This window comes from Nannobrachium achirus, assembly GCF_963921795.1.
Source record: "Nannobrachium achirus genome assembly, chromosome: 15".
NCBI classification, from domain to species: domain Eukaryota; kingdom Metazoa; phylum Chordata; class Actinopteri; order Myctophiformes; family Myctophidae; genus Nannobrachium; species Nannobrachium achirus.
In genome coordinates this window covers 31,413,623-31,435,515 of record NC_137822.1, presented here as the reverse complement: position 1 = coordinate 31,435,515, position 21,893 = coordinate 31,413,623, and the positions used below count along the sequence as shown (strand labels likewise).

General features: G+C 42.4%; 1 protein-coding gene across 1 annotated transcript in view; it reads right to left on the bottom strand.

Moving 5' to 3' along the window:
• epha5 (EPH receptor A5) overlaps positions 1-21,893 on the bottom strand; it is a gene marked incomplete at both ends in the record, with an annotated part of 148,529 nt that overhangs the window by 86,318 nt on the left and 40,318 nt on the right. Inside the window, 2 exons of the mRNA XM_080743548.1 lie at positions 18,188-18,584; positions 19,804-20,127. Coding sequence (XP_080599674.1) covers positions 18,188-18,584; positions 19,804-20,127 — 721 coding nt within the window. The remainder of the gene's footprint in view (positions 1-18,187; positions 18,585-19,803; positions 20,128-21,893) is intronic.

The following is a 21,893-nucleotide window of genomic DNA, read 5'->3' as shown; positions in this document are numbered from 1 at the left end:
TCCCTATTGCTCTCCTGTAACTTAATATGTTACAATTCCCGAACGCAAATATGCAGTTACATTCTTCTCACAACACTGAAGTACATTATGTCTACTTTAATGTGATACTAGTATGTTTTCATATACATGTGAAAACAACACAACAACAATGGTGGTATCCTTTTAACCAATTAAACCCTATATAATTCATCGACCAGAGTCCTCCAGGGGACAAACATTACTTGGACTTTCCTTTTTTCCCTGTCTCTTATCCGCCCTGGCCTGGCTCACAGTACCTGCCTCTCGTCAGCGTCATACGGCAACAAAAAATGCCAAATCTATTCTTTAAAAAAAGAAAATTAAGTGGGAGTAATATGGTAATGCAGAACCTGATTTAAATAACTACTATACACCCGTGGCTGACATGAGGTGCAATGTGGTCTCATTACTATTTCTCAATAGATTTCAACAGAACGAAACCCAGAGGCTGTACTGTATGTCTGTGGGGCCTTTGTTTGTGTGTGTGTGTGTGTGTGTGTGTGTGTGTGTGTGTGTGTGTGTGTGTGTGTGTGTGTGTGTGTGTGTGTGTGTGTGTGTGTGTGTGTGTGTGTGTGTGCAGTATGTTATGTGTAGATCAATATGTGTGTGTCAGTGTTGTCTGTGTACATGTCTGTGTCCATCTTGTCTTGTGTGTTTGTATGCAGGGTTTGGTTTGTTGGGGAGGGGCAAAGCTATACCTCTGCTTTTGATATCTCCCCTTCTGGTCATTCATTTTTCTCACCGTCGGTGTATCCCTGATATTGGTCAGACTGAACGAAATACACAATTCTATTTTTGGTTTATTTATTTATTTTGACGCATTCCTAAGACAATAATTTGATGACCAGTCGTGGTTCCCTACTGTATATATGCAGACACAAAGAGCCTGCTTTGTTCCCTATGGAGACACAAAGACTTCTCCTCAAATTGAACTATCCCTTTAACGCTCCCTTTGAGCTAATGTGTTAGATTGTCTTAATTTATTCATTAAAATATGTGCTCGCGACCTTGTAAATCTGCTATTTTTGCTAATTGTCATACAAAGAAGTATATCGGGTTTAAGTGGTTAAGAAAAAATTGTTTTTCTTAAAGATCGAGGCCTATGTGCATGTATGTAATGTCTGTGTTGTTGGTATGCTTGTCGCTGATACCATTGCCGACACACCATCATCGGCTGCCTCTTACAGCGCCTGGAGAAAGCGGTGACCCACTGCTACAGTATCTCCCAACTCCCCTGAGGCCGTACAGACAGCGTCTCCTTGACATTATACTACAGAATGCCATGAAGACGGGTTCCAGCAGCAGTGGCACACTGTGGCACCCAGATCCAGTTTGACAACGCGCTGTCATGGCGACTGACAGGCGGGGGAAAACAGAGAGAGGATCATGGGAGCACCGAGCGACCTCTGTAAAGGGAGTGGGAGTCCTGGGAATTACATTCCAAGTCAAAGTCCATGTCCTGGGAATTAAATCCTGCACTCTGCGGACACCAGCACCCTTTAATGCTCGGGGTTTTTCCCAGCATGGCACCTCGGGGGCGAGCCGTCTAGAGGAGGGCCTGTGTGTGTGTGTCTGTCAGCTTCTTTTGAACTGTAATCGAGAGCACCTAGTATTTTGTTGCTGTGCAGGCAGAAACCTTGTATCTCCATTATTTTGGTTTTATGAATGAATTTTCGCACAAAAGTAGTGAAAATAGCAGATCTACACGCTCACAAGAAGTTGTGATGCGAGGCGTTGTGAGCTTGCAGATTGGCTATTTTTACCATGTGTCTTTTCATATTTTTAGAGTAACAATAACAAAGGAACGGTTTTGAACGTACAAGGTTTCCACCAGCAACGATTTCTTTGTTCTTTGACTACTGACTGGATTGCCACGGAGTTTGCTGTGTATCTTCATACTCCCCAGAGGAATGAAGGATTCGCTAGTGGGGCCTTTAAACTTTAGCTGACAACTTACTCAGTGTAGTGTTTTCTGAGAGTTTCAAGAAGATGCTATCAAAATGTACAGTACCATCAGCACCGGGATTCCCCATGTACTGAGAGTCTGCGAGTCTTCCTGATGTAGCCATCAGGGGCGTCATTTGGGGCATCAGGGGATGGCAATGGCCACCCCCTAGTGTTCAATTTTAACCTAAAATGCAATTATTTTATGCATATTGTTTACAAAACAAGCTCTCAGCGTGTCGCTTGGCGACATGCTGAGAGCTTGTAGATCCACTATTGGTTATGGTATCTTATTTTTTACCTACTCCCTATTTCGTTCTGATATTACACCTCTGTTAGGCGTGTTAGCACTTTTACACAATGTTCTTCTAATAACAGCCATATCTACCCAGCAAACAAATATTACGCTTCTCTAACCCTTTATTTAGGGAACCATAAATTGGATGGGGGCGCACAGACCAAAAAATAAAATGGCTAAATAAGATGCGATAAAAGCCAGTGTTGGCGGGTGGTCTCTTTTCATTTGGTACATCTTTTGTCTGTTAACACCCTGCTGCAGGCCTACAGTAGTGCTGCTGTTTGTCAGACATGTAAGCCAATCAATCACGCTGTCAATAAGCATTAACATTTCAAACTAGAGACCTCCGTCTTGTTTATAATCATTCAATCCAGTCCATCAAGGGTCTGCCACTGAACAATCAATATAACTGTAAATGCTCGTCCCAAGTTATCTGAACTCAAAGATGTAGAGATTGTCCAGTACAAAAAAAAAAACACAACATTTCATTTTATGATATCGAACAACGCTCATTCACATATGCCAGTGGTTGTAAACATAATTATGATAAACATCTACATGATGCATCGCTAAATACATGTGATTACTACACGTTTCTTTGTTTAATATTGGTGTTGATCTGCGTTTTTATCCAAGCTCATCTCTAAGACAGTCCACTCGGCAGCATTGCCGTCAAGTGAAGCTCACAGTCTTCCTCCCCTTCCCCCTCTTTATCTGGCTCTTTGTCAATATCTCCCATGGTCTTTCCTTCTCCCAGTTATCCCTTTCCCTTTATCTCTACTCCCACCACACACAGAAACACACCACCACCCCCCATCTGAATCGACAATCGTCCGTCTTTCTCTCACTCCCACAGGGGGTACGCAAACCCGTTTTTTCCTTCCTTCCTTCATTCCTTCCATCTCTCTCTCCTCACTTCTCCATAACTTCTCTCCTCCTGCCATTCATCTCATTGGCGTCAGTTCAGAAAAAGCTAAGGTATGGCAACATGACTGGTGTCTTACACGCGCGCCTTCGCGCCGGAACCCAGGTTATCACCCAGGTATATCATTTTGTCGAGATGGGGAGAATACAAGTGCGAAGAATATAATTATAATACCTTGTTAAAGTGACCATTTTGTAAAATTTTGAATTTTTACTGTAATTTAACAACATAATAACCAGCACAGATTGACAAAGAGACATTCGTGGATTTATATTTAAAAGTAACTTTTATTTCCCCCCCTGGACCCAGGGTATGGCAGCTGCATACCCCTGCCATACCCAATTGACGCCCCTGATTTATCTACATCTATCCAACCATCCATGTTGCTCCCTCCTTCCCTTCCACTCCACCGTACTCCCCAAGCCTCTCATCCCCTTCCCTCTTCTCCTCTCTCCCTTCAGTCTCCCATGGCTGACAGGGCTGCAGGCGATCACCAATTATCCCAGCGAGATCCTGTCTGCATCCATACATCTCACACACACACACACACAACCACATAGATGCTATATCTGCCACATAGCAATCCAACGCCACATGGGTCCTCCCCGTCAACACACACACCTCATCCATATCCAATACACCACATCTCTTGTTCTTTGTGTTGCCACAGATACATCTTTCATCTTAAAGACGGAGGATGAGCATTTTACTTCCCTGTCCCCGCGGTATTGGATCCTATATTTTGTATAATTTATGTATGATGTTCGGTATATGTGCAGTATATGTGCCACGCAACTTTCAAAACAGGTGTACCGCGGTATTTGGACTGTGAAGCACGTTCTCTAGTCTAGAACGGAATGAACTCCAACTGCTTACTCCGTCTTATGAGCGCAATTGGTGTTTGCAAAGCTAGTGAGGGATCACTGCTTTAGCCTCCTCTACTGCAAGGGGTCTTCAACGTTTTCAGGCCAAGGACCCCTTAGTTGAGAGAGATGAAGCAGGGACCCCCACAACCTTTTCATAGATTCCATATACCGGTAGTTTCATTGTTTGACAGCACAATCATCAGTGTATTTTGGATTCACGTCAATTTGTGTTGTCAGATATTTAACCACTTATCCTTTCACTCTGTACTCTTTTCCCCCTCTACACTAAACCTCTTTGAGAAGAAAAGTGTCTATCACACAAATATTTGGAGGACCCCCCGTAGTAACTCTGAGGACCCCCTAGGGGTCCCTGTTGAAGACCCATGCTCTACCGTTTGGTCAGGGCTCAGTGGGGAGAGGGGCTGGGGACGACGGTGTGAAGCTCTCCTGGTGAAACTCCTCACTTTCAGGTGAAACAACCCACATTCACCCCAAGGTGTCAAACAGCATTTCACCGCTTGAATGGTTGCCTTTTTGAGTCCGACACTGATGCCAAGGGCACCCGGTCGCATTCCAAGTTTCCACCTCATTGGTATGTAACTCGAACAGTGCCGAGTTGGCACACAGAGACAGGCTTCAGCCTGCATCTGATGGCCCGCCTGCCCTGTTGTCAATGTTTTTTTTTATTGCCATAACAAAACTGAAACTGTGGGATCAAATGTGTTCGCAAATGCCAGCCTCTATTTCAGATATTGTGGGGCATTCATGTTCTCTTTGCATCTAAACGTGGCGCAAGAGGGCAATCATGGCATCGTCAAGGGATGCCTGGGGAACGTGACCATGTGGCCGTATTTGACCAGTTGCGGCGAGAATGTGTTGGCGGCAGTGACAGGGATCACAGTATGCAAGGGGAACTTGCAATGACTAAATTGTGGGGTGAAAATGTGGCGAAATACGAAAAAGATATTCGCCATATAGAAGCTGCTCACTTTGCCTGTGAACCGACCACAACATCACTTGTCTCCTCTGGGTCCTGACCCACTGATGGAGAAACACTGCTCTAGAATCTCAACCACAATATCTTCACAGTGACCCTGCTGGCTCCTGACAGAAGAACACTATCTGCAATGTCATATTTCATACAGTCAAGTATTCATTAGAGCTGCAACTCTTCATTCATTTCGCAGCGATTATTCTATCAATAACATGTTTGATTCATTGAATCAAACTGGTTTACATAAATGATATACAGTATATACTGTATGTATGTATTAATTGATTAACCACTCAAGACCTATTTTATATTTAGTCAGTTGACACACATTGGTGTCGTGCAAAAATGTCCAAGCTCACGACGCATCATGACTCGTTTGCAATCTTGTAGATTGGCTATTCTCACTCATTTTGGACGTTTTTGAAATCTTTGGAAACTATTTGCCTATAATGGCATGCCCAAGATATTACATTATTTAATATTACATTATTTTAGATTCTGTTAGTATAACCAATTAAATTGATCAGTTCGATTAACTGTTGCAGCACCCCTCATTCATTCAATACAGTTATGTACAGTATTCATACAGTCAGCCATGTATTCTTATATCGTTGTTGTCAGGTGGAAACCTCGTATCTCCAAGTTTCAAATTTGTAGGTTCTTTCGCAAAGTAAAGCCCTGCTTCATCATACAAGGCCGTCGCACAAAAGTAGTGAAAACAGCAGATCTACAAGCACACAACGCCTCGCGGCGCGAGGCGTTGTGTGCTTGTAGATCGGCTGTTCTCACTAGTCTGAATCATTTTTAAGTGATAAATGCAAAACGAACAGTTTTGGACATACAAGGTTTTCACCCGACAACGACGATATTCACAGTCAGTACAGATACAGTACAGTCATGTGTTCACACGCTCAGTGATACGGTACAGTCATGTATTCCCACAGTCAGTCATACAGTCATTTATTCATGCTGTCATAGTTGTGATTTTAGCCTGCGTGACGGGCAGCTACACAGAGATGCTGTACTGTGGCTAAATGTACTGTGGCTAAATGTTTTCCATAAATAGAGATGTACTTTGCACTACATGGAAACACATAGATTCCTCTGGGACATGCAGGGAGAGATGGGAAAGAAAGGCTTGAGCGAGAGCAAGAGAGAGAGAGAGAGAGAGAGAGAGAGAGAGAGAAGGGAAGAGGCGAGAGGGAGAGATGGAAATGGAGAGAGAGGAGGATGAAGAAAGACAAGATACACTGTGAAATCTTCGGTTTTAATTTAACTATACAAGGCTGTATAAACGGAACACAATGGACCGGTTACTCTGGATCTTAAAAACGCACGCCCAAATGGAGCAAGAGAGAAGGGTGGATGAAGTGGTTAATGGAGAAGGACGGAGAAAGGGAGGTAGAGAGAGAGAGAGAGAGAGAGAGAGAGAGAGAGAGAGAGAGAAGGGTAGGAAAGGTAGACGTAGACGGATGCAGGGTGAAAAAGGTATGGAAAGATAGAATGAGGGAGAGAGAGAGAGACAGAGAGGGAGAGAAAGAGGTGGGGTGCTGGGTGGGGGTGGGGTTGGTATTGAGTCCATAACCAGTTAGTTTATTCTGGCCTACATTCAGAATGCTTCAGTAGACACATCCCACACACACACACACACGCACACACGCGGCAATGCATACATCACTTGCACACAAAGACGCACCTGTATTGTACTCTGACCTGTGGCCCATTGTTAAATACAACAAACGCACAAAGAGATATGCAGGCTTGCAGAACTGTCATAAATATGCTGTTAACAGAACAGTATGGTACACGGATGGAGACATTTAAACACACATACAGTATATGCAGACGCACGCATGCACGCACGCACGCACGCACGCACGCACGCACGCACGCACGCACACACGCACACACACACACACACACCAATTAACTATTAACAGAGAGAGAGAGAGAGAGAGAGAGAGAGAGAGAGAGAGAGAGAGAGAGAGAGACACACACACACACACACAGATTAACCATTAACAGTTCAGTACACTGAAGTTAGCACACAGAAAGAGGAAAAAGAGAGAGAGCGAGAGACAGAGAGATATAGATTTACTATTAACGTTACAGTACACGGATGGATGCTTTTAAAATACACATGCACGCACGTGTATGTTTTAAATGCATCCATCCGGGCACACGTGTCTCACACACACACACACGCGCACGCACACGCACACGCGCGCACACACACACACACACACACACACACACACACACACACACACACACACACACACACACACACACACACACACACACACACACACACACACACACACACACACACACACACACACACACACACCTCTATTCAGACACAAAGACACTCAGAAGATACTCGTACAGGAACACAAACACACTATCACAAAACATGCGCTGTGACGCAAGGCTGCACTGTAAAGCAAAAGCAGGCTACATTACCACTGCTGCATTAAGCGCACAATGCACAGTTAAAGACCCGTCACTTAGCTATTTTCCCCTGAGAGGTTTCTTCTGTTGAGATAATGTTAATAAAATGACACCAACATTTTCGGAAAAGGGCAAGATAGAAACGATATAATGGCGGGGAAATTACACTGCTTTTAGGTGGCTTTGAAATAGGCTGCCATCAGGCAGATGTTCGGAGCTCTGACACCTGAAAGGCACACCGATTAACACCCCCCCCCCCCCCCCCCCACCCCCACCCACACCCACACACACACACACACACACACACACACACACACACACACACACACACACACACACACACACACCTTCCTGTGCGCTGAGCGATTGTTTTGCTTAGTATTGTAAACAAGATTAATAATCACACATATTGGTAACTAATTATTCTTTTTTTTTGTGATGACAAATATGTTGCTTTTTAAAAAATAATAGTTTTCATGGTTTCGTCGCTCATTGCACTTAAGGTTGCTGTGTCTGTGGCCAAATGGTACGTAATGGCCTCTGTGATGTTACTGTGCCTGATGGATGGGGGGATGAGTTCTGGTCTATTAACCACATGAAGCCTGGTGGCCCTGTTCTGGGGTCCAACATAGTCTATCACCAAGCTCACAATTGTCTAGATTTGGTGTAAAAGGGAAAGAAATCGCACCAGTGCGAAGTGAGCAGTGCAAACACGACACACGGGACATCTCCTTGTATGGGCCGTTCTGTCCGTATAATACTGTACATTTTGGCTTCTGTCCGTATAATACATTTTGGCCATCCATACATGGAGATCCTAAAACTAATGTACAACTGTAATACACACAAAGTGAAATGTAGGAGCTGTTTGCACCGCTCAAAAGGAAGGTGTGTGCGTGTAGTGTGTGGAGTGTGGTGTGTGTGTATATGCATACACATGAGCAATCAATCGTCTTGTGTCTCTCTGAACTGGGGCTAAATAAACATTGCCAAGAATTATTGACATATTATAACTGCAAGCATGTAATATACCACAAAAGTGGTATAGTAAAAGAGTGCAGAACACCTGCACAGTCTTCACTTGGGCCATCTTCCACTAAAGAAACTCTTATACTGTAGTTAGAAGACGGTACGAGAGTGTGGTCTCGCCCTAGATCGCGCCAATTCTTGGCCATCTGGCCAGTGATGTATATCGGACCAGTTACCCATATATGGAGACCCCTGCATGATAGTCAACAATGTGATGTCAGAACATGCCCATATATGGGCATTACCAAATATGGGCATTCCCAGATATGCGCTTAATTAATATTAATGACATCGGGACAGGGATCTCCAAGGTCGCACCAATTCTTGGCCATCTGGCCAGTGATGTATATCGGACCAGTTACCCATGGAGACCCCTGCATGATAATCAACAATGTGATGTCAGAACCATTACCAAATATGGGCATTCCCAGATATGCACTTAATATTGATGACATCGGGACATGGATCTATGGGCATAAAACGGACAAGGACGTAATTCATTTGCAAATTTGACTCGTGATAACATCAGCAATCTCCATATATGGGCATAAAAGGGACATCAAGCCAGAGCATGATGTCACAGCGGCAAACCCATTCTGTTAAGAGTGGTTCCCCTGACATCACAGTGACATCAGTGCATGATGTCAGAGAGGCACAGTGTCAGGCGTGACGTACAGACAGACAGAGATACGCGGGCAAGATGTGCCGGTTTTCAAAGTAAACTTGTGACCGTAGGTCGCAATAACCACAGTATGCATAGTGTACAGTGGAAGAGTTTTTGAGCGGTGGTCACAACGCTCCTATACATGGCCGTGTGTGTGGATATGTCTGTCTCCGTCCGTGTCTGTCTGTCTGTCTGTCTGTCTGTATGTAGCCTACAGTACCTTTTATGACCACACATGTTAAGGGAGGGGCGCTGTTTTCAGGCCAGGCCAGGCCAGGCACACACACACACACACACACACACACACACACACACACACACACACACACACACACACAGGGGGGAAGGGGGGAGGGGGTAAGAGGGTGCTGTTGAGACTAGCCTGGGGGGGGGGGGGGGGGGGGGGGGCGGGGGGGAGACAGAATTCATAGATCTAGAACACATAGAATTCATAGATATAGAACACAGAATATGTACAGTACAGTACAGGGTTGGTGGGTAAACCACCACTCAGTTCACACGGGTGTGATTTTTGAACATATTGCTGCTGAACACCAGAAAACCTTTTTTTCCTCATGTCTTGTCAGCCATAGGCTTGCATCACCAGTCTGAGTGACTGTACGGTCTGTGTCACTGTGTCACCATGTCTCCAGGCATGCCATTAGGCCCGGTGACAGCAATTTCCTAATTATCTCCCCATAGAAATTCCACGCGAGACGTATGGACAGCAGTGTTACATGTGGTATTTCATATGATTTGACATGTCATTCATTTCACTGGCACTTTTCTTCTTCTTCTTTTTTTTTTTTGGCACATACGAAAATATAAATAATTTGTCAGTGCACACCAAGTACAGTATAACATTAATGTATTTCAGATGATGTTTATGATACCAACTCAAATCACCAAGGTGTGCTTTTTCTGTCCTTTAGCTGATTACTGCCACTGTGCACATTCAGCATTTGACGCAAAGCAAGGTGCAGAGTCGCCCATTTGCAGCTGAAAACAAACATATGTTGTAGTTTTTTTGTCACAATAACAATAATAGTAACAATTATGGATTTTCACAATCCCTTCGCTGATGAATTTGCAAAGGGCTGCTAAATCAAACGAACAAGGCATACATATCAATAGGGGAGTCTCACACGGCTTCCTTCATCAATGCCCATGGCTCATTAAAAGCTTACTCAGCGACCTTCAGAAACTATATTGGACTCCTCAAACTATACGATATTAAGCACAGGCACAGTAAATGCAAGCGTATAATGTAATGGATGTCATTATACTTAACCATTATACTATAACAAAAAGCACACCAAGCTGAAATAGTACACCTGTAATGAACATGTGTGTGTGCATGCGTGCATGTGTGTGAAAATGAGACAGATAGATATAAAGTAGACGAACGATAGATAGATAGATAGATAGATAGATAGATAGATAGATATTAGGGGTGTAACGATACATTTTAATAGCGATTCGATACATATCACGATACACGGTTGACGATACGATACATGGACGATATTGGTTCATTCATGGTGATACGATACGATTCGATTCAATGATTTAAAATCGATATAGTAACTATTTAGCAAAGACATTAAATATGTTTGAAAGGTGTGGATAGTGCAGGTTTTTAAGGGAAACATGTATTATTATGGATATAAATAAGTAAACACAGTGATTATCTGCCAAATACATGGTCATTGTATGTTGACAAATCTGCACCTTGACATGAACCCAGAGATTACACACATTTATCGATAGACCAGTGCAGCTATATGGAAAGGAAAAGTAATTAAACCCTTCATTTAAAAATGTTCTTCTTAAAAATGCTAAATACAATGCACAAGTAGGTAGTATCGATACAATCGATTCTTTGCACTGCCGATTCGATACGATACAAAATAAAACGATACGATTCGATTTTAGCTGTTTTCATTTCGATATACTTCGATTTTTTAAGTTTAAAACGATATTTCGATACAGTTACTATATTGTTACACCCCTAATAGATATAGAGATAGATAGATAGATAGATAGATAGATAGATAGATAGATAGATAGATAGATAGATAGATAGATAGATAGATATAGATAGTCTGCGTGCAGTGCCTGTGTGTGTGTGTGCGTGCATGTGTGTGAAAATGAGACAGATAGATATAAAGTAAACAATAGATAGATAGATAGTTAGTTAGATAGATAGTCTGCGCGAAGTGCCCGTGTGAGTGTGCAACTGTGCGTGCATGCGTGTGTATGTGCGTGCGTGGCTGTGTTGCCCGTTCTAGGACACACTGTCCTCTGGTGCTCGACTAATGTGTGTGTCCCGCTCCCCAGCGGCTCTCGGCGGGTCCCCGGGGACCCCCCGGTGGAGCAGGTGGGAGGGTGGGTGGAGCGCAGGGCGGAGAGGAGGCGTTCAACCATTGGGTCAGGACCCGAAAGTGGGTCATGATGAGGCATTCAGATGACATGTGTATAAATCCATATGCGTATCGTCGTTGTCCGGTGGAAACCGTTCGTTTTGTATTCATCATTTTGAAAATGATTTAAACACTGAAAATAGCCGATCTGCAAGCACACAAGATCTGCTATTTTCACTAGTTTTGTGCGGCAGTCTTGTATGACGAAGCAGGGCTTTACTTTGCGAAAAGACGTACAAATTTGAAAATTGGAGATACGAGGTTTCGGCCCGCCAGTGACGATACACAGGAACACTGCATTATTACACAGCACGTTTAACCCCAGCATTCGTATTCTGTGGGACAAACCGTTGCTGAAAACGTAGCCAATATAGCCAAGTTCACAACGAAGATATTAAATGTTGAGTGAAAAACAGAAAGGTCACTAGAATAGGGCCATAAGGGACTCCGGCCAACCACGTATAGGGTTTAAGTGGTTATGGGAACGGCCACACCGCACTTTTATTCTACCTACCTACGATTCTGCCAATGCATCTCAATGTGAATGGAGCGGTTTGCTGCCATTTGTGGATTTCTGCAAAAGAAACGCTCCATTCCCATTGAAATGCATTGGTAGAATCCACCCTCATATATCGTCATTGTTGGGTGGAAACCTCGTGTCTCCAAGTTTCAAATGTGTGCGTTCTTTCGCAAGTAAAGCCCTGCTTCATCATTGAAGGCCGTCGCACAAAAGTAGTGAAAACAGCCGATCTACAAGCACACAACGCCTCGCGGTGCGAGGCGTTGTGTGCTTGTAGATCGGCTGTTTTCACTAGTTTAATCATTTTTAAAATGATAAATGCAAAAAGAACGGTTTTGGACATTCGGTTTTCACCCGACAACGACGATATGTACAGTAGAATAAAAGTGCGGTATGACTGTGCCCTAAGAATGTAATTTATAAAGCATGTTATTTAAACAGATACTGGGTTCATTGTTTACCTGCTAACCCATAGTTTCAATGTACATATTATTATTTTGATAGTGTATTGTTTTAGACTGATTCTAGATTATTGGTTTACCCGTGAGCCTAGTTACCTGGTGCACTACACTGTCTTTCTGCATTCTATGTACAGTATATGATTACCTTGCTTATTGTAAGTCGAGCTTATACGGCTTAATGCCTAAATTGTAGCTGTACAGAGTAGTATTAAGGGACATTGCATTATTTGATATACTGGTAGTATTGAGTGATATTGATTTATTTGAAATAAAATGTTGATATTGCGATTAATGTATTAAAAACACCCTAATGATTTTAACTCTACATCCTCTGCTCCACATTTTTATGTGCTCAGACCTCTCCTTCTTTATTAAGTATTGAGGGATATTGAACTATTTGATATATTATTGAGAGAAATTGCTACAGAATTCGGTTTTCCTCCAAAATGAAATCTGCTGAGCATTACAGCTTCCACTGATGAACATTTCAATGCTTTGAGGCCTCATAAAGTAGTAAAAGTACCCAACCAGTGGCTCACGATCAAATGATCAGATGATAGATTCACAAAGAACCACTTCAATAGAAAAACACTGCATTATGTACAGTACTGAAGCCCTATACATGCCTTCTTAAGGAAAACAGTGAGATGGATGCCTTGCAAGCTTGTAAATCAACTATATTGTCGTTGTCGGGTGGAAACCTTGAATGTCCAAAACCGTTCGTTTTTATCATTAAAAAAATGAACTAAACTAGTGAAAACAGCCAATCTACAAGCACACAACGCCTCACGGTGCGAGGAGTTGTGTGCTTGTAGATCGGCTGTTTTCACTACTTTTGTGCGACGGCCTTGTCTGATGAAGCAGGGCTTTACTTAGCGAAAAAACTTACAAATTTGAAACTTGGAGATACGAGGTTTCTGCCCGACAGTGACGATATAGGCCATTAGAAATACAGTATATACACCCACACACACACACATACCGTATATACTTTGACAATAATAACATGCCAAAAATATGGACGACAGGTTAAATGAGGGTAAACTTAATTTATACTGTACTCCATTGCATGACAATTTCTAATTTACAAACCAGTGTGCAAATCAATTACTTTTGGTAAGCGACACCGTGCAGTATGGAGAGCACTTAATGGCTTTCGAATAAAAAATGCATTACCACCTTATAGTACAACTACAAAGGCATTACGGCTGGGGAATCAGCAGCTAACTCCCACAATTCAATGTAACTCTGTCCTCTACCTTCTGTCCTTTGTCCGGGCAGCTAACTGCCTGCTTGACATTTCATGTGGTCTCTAAGGCCTTATCCCTGCTTGACATTTCATGTGGTCTCTAAGGCCTTATCCACACACACGCACACGCACACACACACACACACACACACACACACACACACACACACACACACACACACACACACACACACGCACAAGATGCTTACCTCATCAGAGTCTATGTGGCTTGAAAGCTCTTGAAATCAAAAGGAAAAGGGCAAAAGGCCCCTCCCACGCACACACACACACCCACCCACGTCCCGCGCAAACGTGCACGCGCACACAGGCGCACATTTTCCCGAAATTAATTTACATTCACATTTTCTATTCAAATGAATACCTTGAAATGCTCTTTCAAGGTGAACTCAAATAAGAACCATGCTGTACATTATTGCTGGTACAACTAAGCCAAAGTACTGATTATTAGTTACGATAATGTATTTATTTTAACCGTTGACAAAGCACTGTCTTTGTAAGTAAGAAGAGAGGTGAAAAGAAGAAAAGAGGTGAACACAGGGGTCATCGCCATGCTGGCTTGTGGTGGACATCTTTTTGCCAAAGACATACTAAATGAGTTGGACAATAACATTACCAGAAGGCAGAAACACATAAAGAGATAGCCCTGAATGACCATAACAGGTCTGTAACTGAGAGTGTTTAAATGGAACCAAATGGACACAAATGTTTGAGAACAACTACTAGACTGGACTCCTAATGTGCCATAGTGTCGTAGTAAATCAGTGTCACACATATTCATGTTATTCTGAAGAAAACCTGGAGAATTGACATTCAGTATTTGGTTATTATCATCAAAATAAGAACATTATAATGGTGTGTAAAACCAAAATAATTGCCACCCACAAGCTAGGCCAAGTCTTTGCCATGGACACACATAAAGTACAGTAAGTCCATGTAAGAACATATTGATGACCCCTGGCTGAAAAGAACAGAAGAAAGAAAGAGGGAGGACAAGAAGATGCAAAGAACAGAGGAGAGGAAGGAACAGCAAAGAGTGGTGTGAAACCATGGCGACGTGTAGAGGGAACCAAAACGTTCTTGGCTCCAGATCACAGCGGATCCGCTAAAACAAAGTATTGCCAAACATTGTCAAATCGTCAGTGCTCATTTAACTCTGTGAGTCTGCAAATGGGGTATGCATGTAGACTCTTCTGAGTTACACATGGATGAATTAACACTGAGGATTTGACTGCGAAGCGCTGGAGGAATATCATGAACTCTATCAGCTACTGAGAATGCACACACACACATACAGTAGGCAAAAATAAATGAAACATCAATCTGAGTATCTCAGTAAGCCGGCCCCCCCCCCACACACGCACACGCACACACACACACACACACACACACACACACACACACACACACACACACACACACACACACACCACGTATATACAGTACAGAAGAAGGAGAGATGGAAACAAACACAAAAATGACAGAAAAAAAACAAAGTAAACACTGAACAACAAACTAGACACTATGGTGCTCAGCAGAACACCTAGAGCCCCGTGCAGAATAACAACTACATCCTGACAGGAGAGGACGTTTACACAGTCTCTTTGACTAAAACCTGCACAGCCAAACCCGCCGCTGAACCCCAACGCTCGGCGTAAAACAGCAGTCATTAGAGGCAAACTTTTACACAAAATTACCTTTCAAAAGATTTTCAAAATTGCGAAAACAGCTGATAAACAAGCTACTGTAAAACTGTGCCTAAGACTGAACAATAACTGCATTACTGCAATTCCGTGGAACTACTGTATGTAATGCATTACCGCAATTTGTTTCCAATTTCTTTCTTTTTTCTTGTTTGTGACTTTGTGCATGTGGCTAGGATAGGATAACGTGTTATCAATGTAATATGAATTGTAAGCTTAAAGGACAACTTTGTTTTTTTTACAACAAGGGTTCATATTTTAGATTGTAATTAGAGAAAAGATAAGATGAGTGTTTAAAATGTTTTCATTTACTGCTTTCTATCATTTTAGCGATTATAATGATTTTGATTTCAGTGGGCTACAAGTGGCTAAATATGTATTTTCAGACACAATAAGCCCATTCCCAAGAATTACCGCAATCTTTCATGGGCAGATGAGGCTTATGGGGCTAGTAGTGTTACTGAAAATAGTAATAAAGAAATTGCCGGCTTACTGTGTCTAAAAATACATATTTAGCCACATGTACGCATGCCTCCACCCACTGAAATCAAAATCGCTAAAACGATAGCAGTAAATGAAAACATTTTAACACTCATCTTTTCTTTTCTCTAATTACAATCTATAAAACAGTAAGAAACAAAGTTGTCCTTTAAATACAATGATCATTATTTTGTTATCATCACCGACTTTGTTCCATCCTACGTTCATCCTATATGGGCTTCCATCAGGGGAACCAAACGTGGTCGTCATATCTGCACAGGAGGGGGAGGGGTAAATCCTATACGGTTGGCAGTAGACTGCTGACCTAGTTCCTAAGGCAAATGTTACGTCACGTTTTTCGGCACATTTTGGCCAAGAGCCAGATGATGTGTGGCAGCTGGCAAGATGAGGGCGATGAAACATGCCGCATCGGTGGAATAACCACGTTTTCACCGCGGTACGACCGCTTATATTTCATACCATCATATCGTTGCTGTCAGGTGGAAACCCTGTATATCCCAAACCATCCTTTTTTGTTGCCAAAAACTATTTAAAATAGTGAAAATAGACTATCTACAAGCACGCTACGCCTCGCATTGCGAGGCGTTGTGTGCTTGTAGATCGGCTATTTTCACTACTTTTGTGGAACACTCCTGTATGATGAAGTAGGGCTTTAATTTAATGCATTAATTTAAAAAAAACATACACATTTGAAACTTGGATATACAAGGTTTCTGCCTGACAGTGACAATATATCCCTCGAGCTAACCCAACCACTAAGCATTCACAGTGAGAGCAGAGCATAACTGTGCAGGCAATAGAATAAATCCACTTTGTGTCTGATATCATTGTGCATATGCAAATTACATCAAACCAGCCCACAGTTCTAGGTTGAGCCATGGGAATATAAATCACATCTATTTCACCCATATCTTATGCGACTGCAACTCCTTCTAACCAGTGTTGCGTGAATAAGAACCTTTTAAAGGTGATTTAAACGCTGCATTTAGAGACAAGTCACAGCGACGGTGGTGCAGTATTAATGCTGCAAACAGGCAAGAATGTAATGAACGTCAAGACAACCAAGGGAGAGGACACTGATTCTCTCCGGGATGATCTGTTTCAACACCCTGACACTCAAATACTCTAAAGATATAGCTTAAATAGGCATTCCATTTTTCAGTAGTATGCAGTACTACAGTACTGTATATGCACTGAATTAGTGAGTCACTTTCATAGGAATATGCAGCTGATTATTAGAGCTGTGGTACTGCATGCATTGCAATGGGGGATGATCACACCAACATCTATTACAGTACACAGTGTCCTATATAGTATATTGACATGCACAAGTACACTACTTGCACCATTTGAGTGCAAATACACACATTCATCACATCATGCATCACCACATAATTTACACATTTACATGTGATAGGACCGCAATTGAAATAAGCCGCTGACTTTTCTCACGTTTAACCTTTTTGATAATTGCGTGACAATGTATGTTTATTATCAATAAAGAGGTCAAAGTCAAATCATCCTTAATATAACTCCTGATACACCAGAAGAATGCAGACACAGACATAAATACGGTTTAACAAACACATGTTCTATCTTACACACACACGCACACGTACACGTACACACACACAACCCCAAAGCCTCCTCTACACCAGTGGTTCTCAACCTTTTCAGGCCGCGACCCCCAAAATAATCATATTTTAACTGGGGATCCCCTCCTCCCACCCTGACAAGCACTAAGAGTTGAGCCATTACATTTTGTATAATGGTTCTATTGTGAAAATAGCAGATCTACATGCTCACAAAGCCTTCATTGTGAGCATGTAGATCGGCTATTTTCACAATTTCTGCCTCTAATATTTGACAATTTGACCAATGTTTAATTTGTCACTTTAGATATAACTGTAAAAAGTCCTTAAATTGTCACTTTAGAAATGCGCAGATAACCTCTATACACTTGAACTTTATGTTGGTTTGTTTACAGTCGAGTGAGAAAACAACATTGCACATTAAAGTTAATCATCTGGGGACCCCCCAAAATACATTTTGGACCCCCCTGGGGGTCCCGACCCACAGGTTGAGAACCACTGCTCTTACACAGCGGCACACCCTCTCACCTTGACACGAGCCGTTGATCTCCTCGAAGCCCGCCTGGCAGACGCACTTCCCGATGGGCACCAGCCACTCGCCCTCGGCGCTGCAGTGCATCCTGGGCCGCTCGTCCAGCAGCGCCAGCGAGCTGTTGACGCAGCGGCCCACCACCTCCACCAGCTGCGAGGCCTCCGAGCCCGGGATGGTGGCGGGGAACTCCGCCAGGCTCCGCACCAGCAGCGGGCAGCGCTTGTAGAACACGCGCACCGACACCAGCGCGATGCAGGCGCCCAGGTCCTGGAAGGCCAGGTAGAAGCCCTTGCGGGTCAGCGGGCCCAGATCGCGCACCTCCGTGTTGAGCTTCATGACGCGGTCGCCCAGGTCCAGCTCCGTGAAGCTCTCGTCGGCCGCGATGGTGTCCACCTTGGTCAGTAAGTAAGTAAGTAAGTAAGTAAGTACATTTTATTTATAAAGCATCTTTCGAAACAAAGTTACAAAGTGCTGTATAATGTATACACAATCAAGTTAAAAACAAGGCACAAAGGAGCAATAACACAACAAGAATAAAACAAACAAACAATGACTTGCACAAGTGGGTCTGGTAAAAAATAAAATTAATAAAAGAATAAAAACTTCATAAAACAAAATACTGATGAAACAAGTGTGTTTTTAAGCTCTTAAAACCATCAACTGACTCAGTGGTGTAAAGTGACTAAGTTCATTTACTCAAGTACTGTGCTTAAATACAATTGAGGTACTTTTACTTTACTGGAGTGTTTCCAATTTTCTGTACTTTTACATCTACTCCGCTACATTTCAAAGGCAGATATTGTACTAATCCACTATCCACCAGTTTCCCAAGGAGCTTACTGGGGGAAAGGGGGTGTGTTAATGTGTGCTTCACTTCCTCCACACAGCTGATTCAAATCACTTAACAAAGATCAAGTGATCACCATGCAGAGATTCAGGTGTCATGGCAGCAACAGCAACCAGTCAGAATGATAAAGCTAAGACAACAGGAAGTGATGGGCTCATGGGATGCTGGAAACTTATGGATAGTTTTTTTGAAAACTTTAGTGACAAGTTACTTATATATATATACATAATCATCTCGGCCATTAGAAAATAGTCGATTCTGCAAATTGAGTACATTCTACTTTTGGTACTTTAACCCATTTAGGTGTAGAATTATTGAATGCTTTAACCAGTGAAAAATAGCAGATATACAAGCTCGCAGCGCGGCACTCGGTGCCGTATTTTTTAAAAAGTCCTGAAAATGTGCGCAAATCTTTGAATATATGTATTTTCAAAATTTTGCTTCTGGGTGGTCCCTGGAACTAAATTGCTGAAATAGAAACATAGGTTTTTCAAAAAACCTTAGAAGGATTCAAAAGACACTTATAGAATCGGGTCAAAATTCAAATTTTCACGATTTAAAAAAAATAGCAGATCTACAAGCTCGCAGCGCGGCACATGAGCTTGTATATCTGCTATTTTTCAATAGTTAAAGCATGAAATAATGATACACAATAATGTGTACCCGTTCTACCCATACTTTTGTACTTTATGTACATTTTGAATTCCGGACTTCTACATTGCAGCGTTGATAAAAAAGTATTGAGTACTTTCTTCGACCACTGACCTTGGTATAGCGGCTCTCCTTTATGGTGCGGTCCTCTTCCTCCACCACTCCTCCTCCTCCTCCTCCTCCTCCTCCTCCTCCTCCTCCTCCTGCTCCCGCGTCCATCATCTCGTCTCCGTCCTCGGCGGCGTCTCCCTCGTCCCCCTCGTCCGTCTCGTAGTAGTACATGTTGAAGGTCTCCTTGCAGGTGCCCACGCCGCCGGGCAGGCTGTTGCAGTCGCGCAGCGTGAACTTGAGCTCGATGAAGACCCGCTGGGCGCCTTCCGTCAGGATCCAGTTGGTGTGCAGCCAGTTGTTCTGGTTCTGCTCCATCACGCGGCACACCTGGTGGTAGGGAATGGGATAGGACGATTTGGAAATGTCATATCACGATTAGCCTCGGGATCCAGGCATTTCTAGAGGAAAAAGCCTGGGTCAGCCCCCCCCTGTAACTGTGGTTCACGACATTTAAATGTTATAATATATATATATATATATATATATATATATATATATATATATATATATATATATATATAGCCCTTCAGAAATCTTGTTTTACATCAGTATTGTTCATATATTATAACATTGTTTTTTGGCTTAAAGCGAGCCCACAATTGTTTCGAAGGAACAATATTTTCTAGTTTGAAATAAAATGTTGATATTGCGATTAATGTATTAAAAACACCCTGATGATTTTAACTCTTCATCCTCTGCTCCACATTTTTATGTGCTCAGATCTCTCCTTCTTTATTAAGTATTGAGGGATATTGAACTATTTGATATATTATTGAGAGAAATTGCTACAGAATTAAGTTTTCCTCCAAAGTGAAATCTGCTGAGCATTACAGCTTCCACTGATGAACATTTCAATGCTTTGAGGCCTCATGGTTTTGTTTAGGCTTATCCATTATAATGATCAAAATCGCTATGATTTATCACTCGTTTTGTACCATGGATCACTTCCTCATTTACTCATGCGAGCGGCCAGCAGCAGGAGCAGAACAGACAGAACCAATAGCGAGGGGGGAGGGGAGGAGGTGAACAAATGCTATTGGCCGGAGACTCCCGGTGAGATTTGCCGGGTAGTGTAACCCCGCCCTTCTGGGACATAGAATGTCTGAGTTCCAGACTATATCACGATTATTGTGACAAAAGAAATCACGATTTTGACGATGTTAGCGCGATAAACGAAAGATCCATTATCCTGGGGTGGAACATTTGCGTTCTACAATTTGCGACGCGGTGTGAGCTTGTAGATCGGCTATTTTATGGCAAAGACATTTGATAGAGAGTGAAAAAAAGGCTGTATCAAGTATAGGGATGGAGCCCATTTATTTTTATTGATAATGAGCACCTTATCGATCCTGCTTAATCAGACAGGCTTTTATCGAGCCCACTATTGAGCGTATTCTAATATTTTGTGGAAAGATGTGAGACAAATTCTGAACAGAACTGGTATCTTTTTTTATTGGCCAGTTGTTGTGACTGTGAGTTTGTGGCTGACCACCACCATCTATGAAGATGAAAACTGATAAAAGTAACAAATATTATCATTAAATCATTAAAACAATCATTTATTAGTGTGCAATAGTACTGTATTCATTTCTTGATCGCCTCTTGTCTTGATTGTTTAAACATGACGCCATGGGTTGCTATGCTCGATAACAATCTTGATAAGCCCAAAGCTTATTGATACCGGGTACTCAATAAATTTGTTATCAAGTATGTAGTGGGCCCTTGTTTCGAGCTTCATCCCTATTATCTTGGGGCGCAACATTTGCCAAAAAATAGCAGATCTACAACAACGCGTTGTTGTAGATCTGCACGTTTTAGATTGGCTCTTTTTTGCCAAAGACATTTGATAGAGAGTGAGACAAAGACTGTATCAAGTACGTAAATTATAGGTACCTTTTACCAGTTATCAAGGGTTTAAGTGGTACCGGATATGCAGCTCGGCAAATAAAAGGAGAATTGATTCCAGTGTGTGACGGACGACGATATCACGATAAATGTAATCTCCACAATACGATTACCGTGAGTGTTTTTTATCACGATAAACGATAATATCACTTATTGTGATAAATAGCGATAATATCGCTTATCATTCT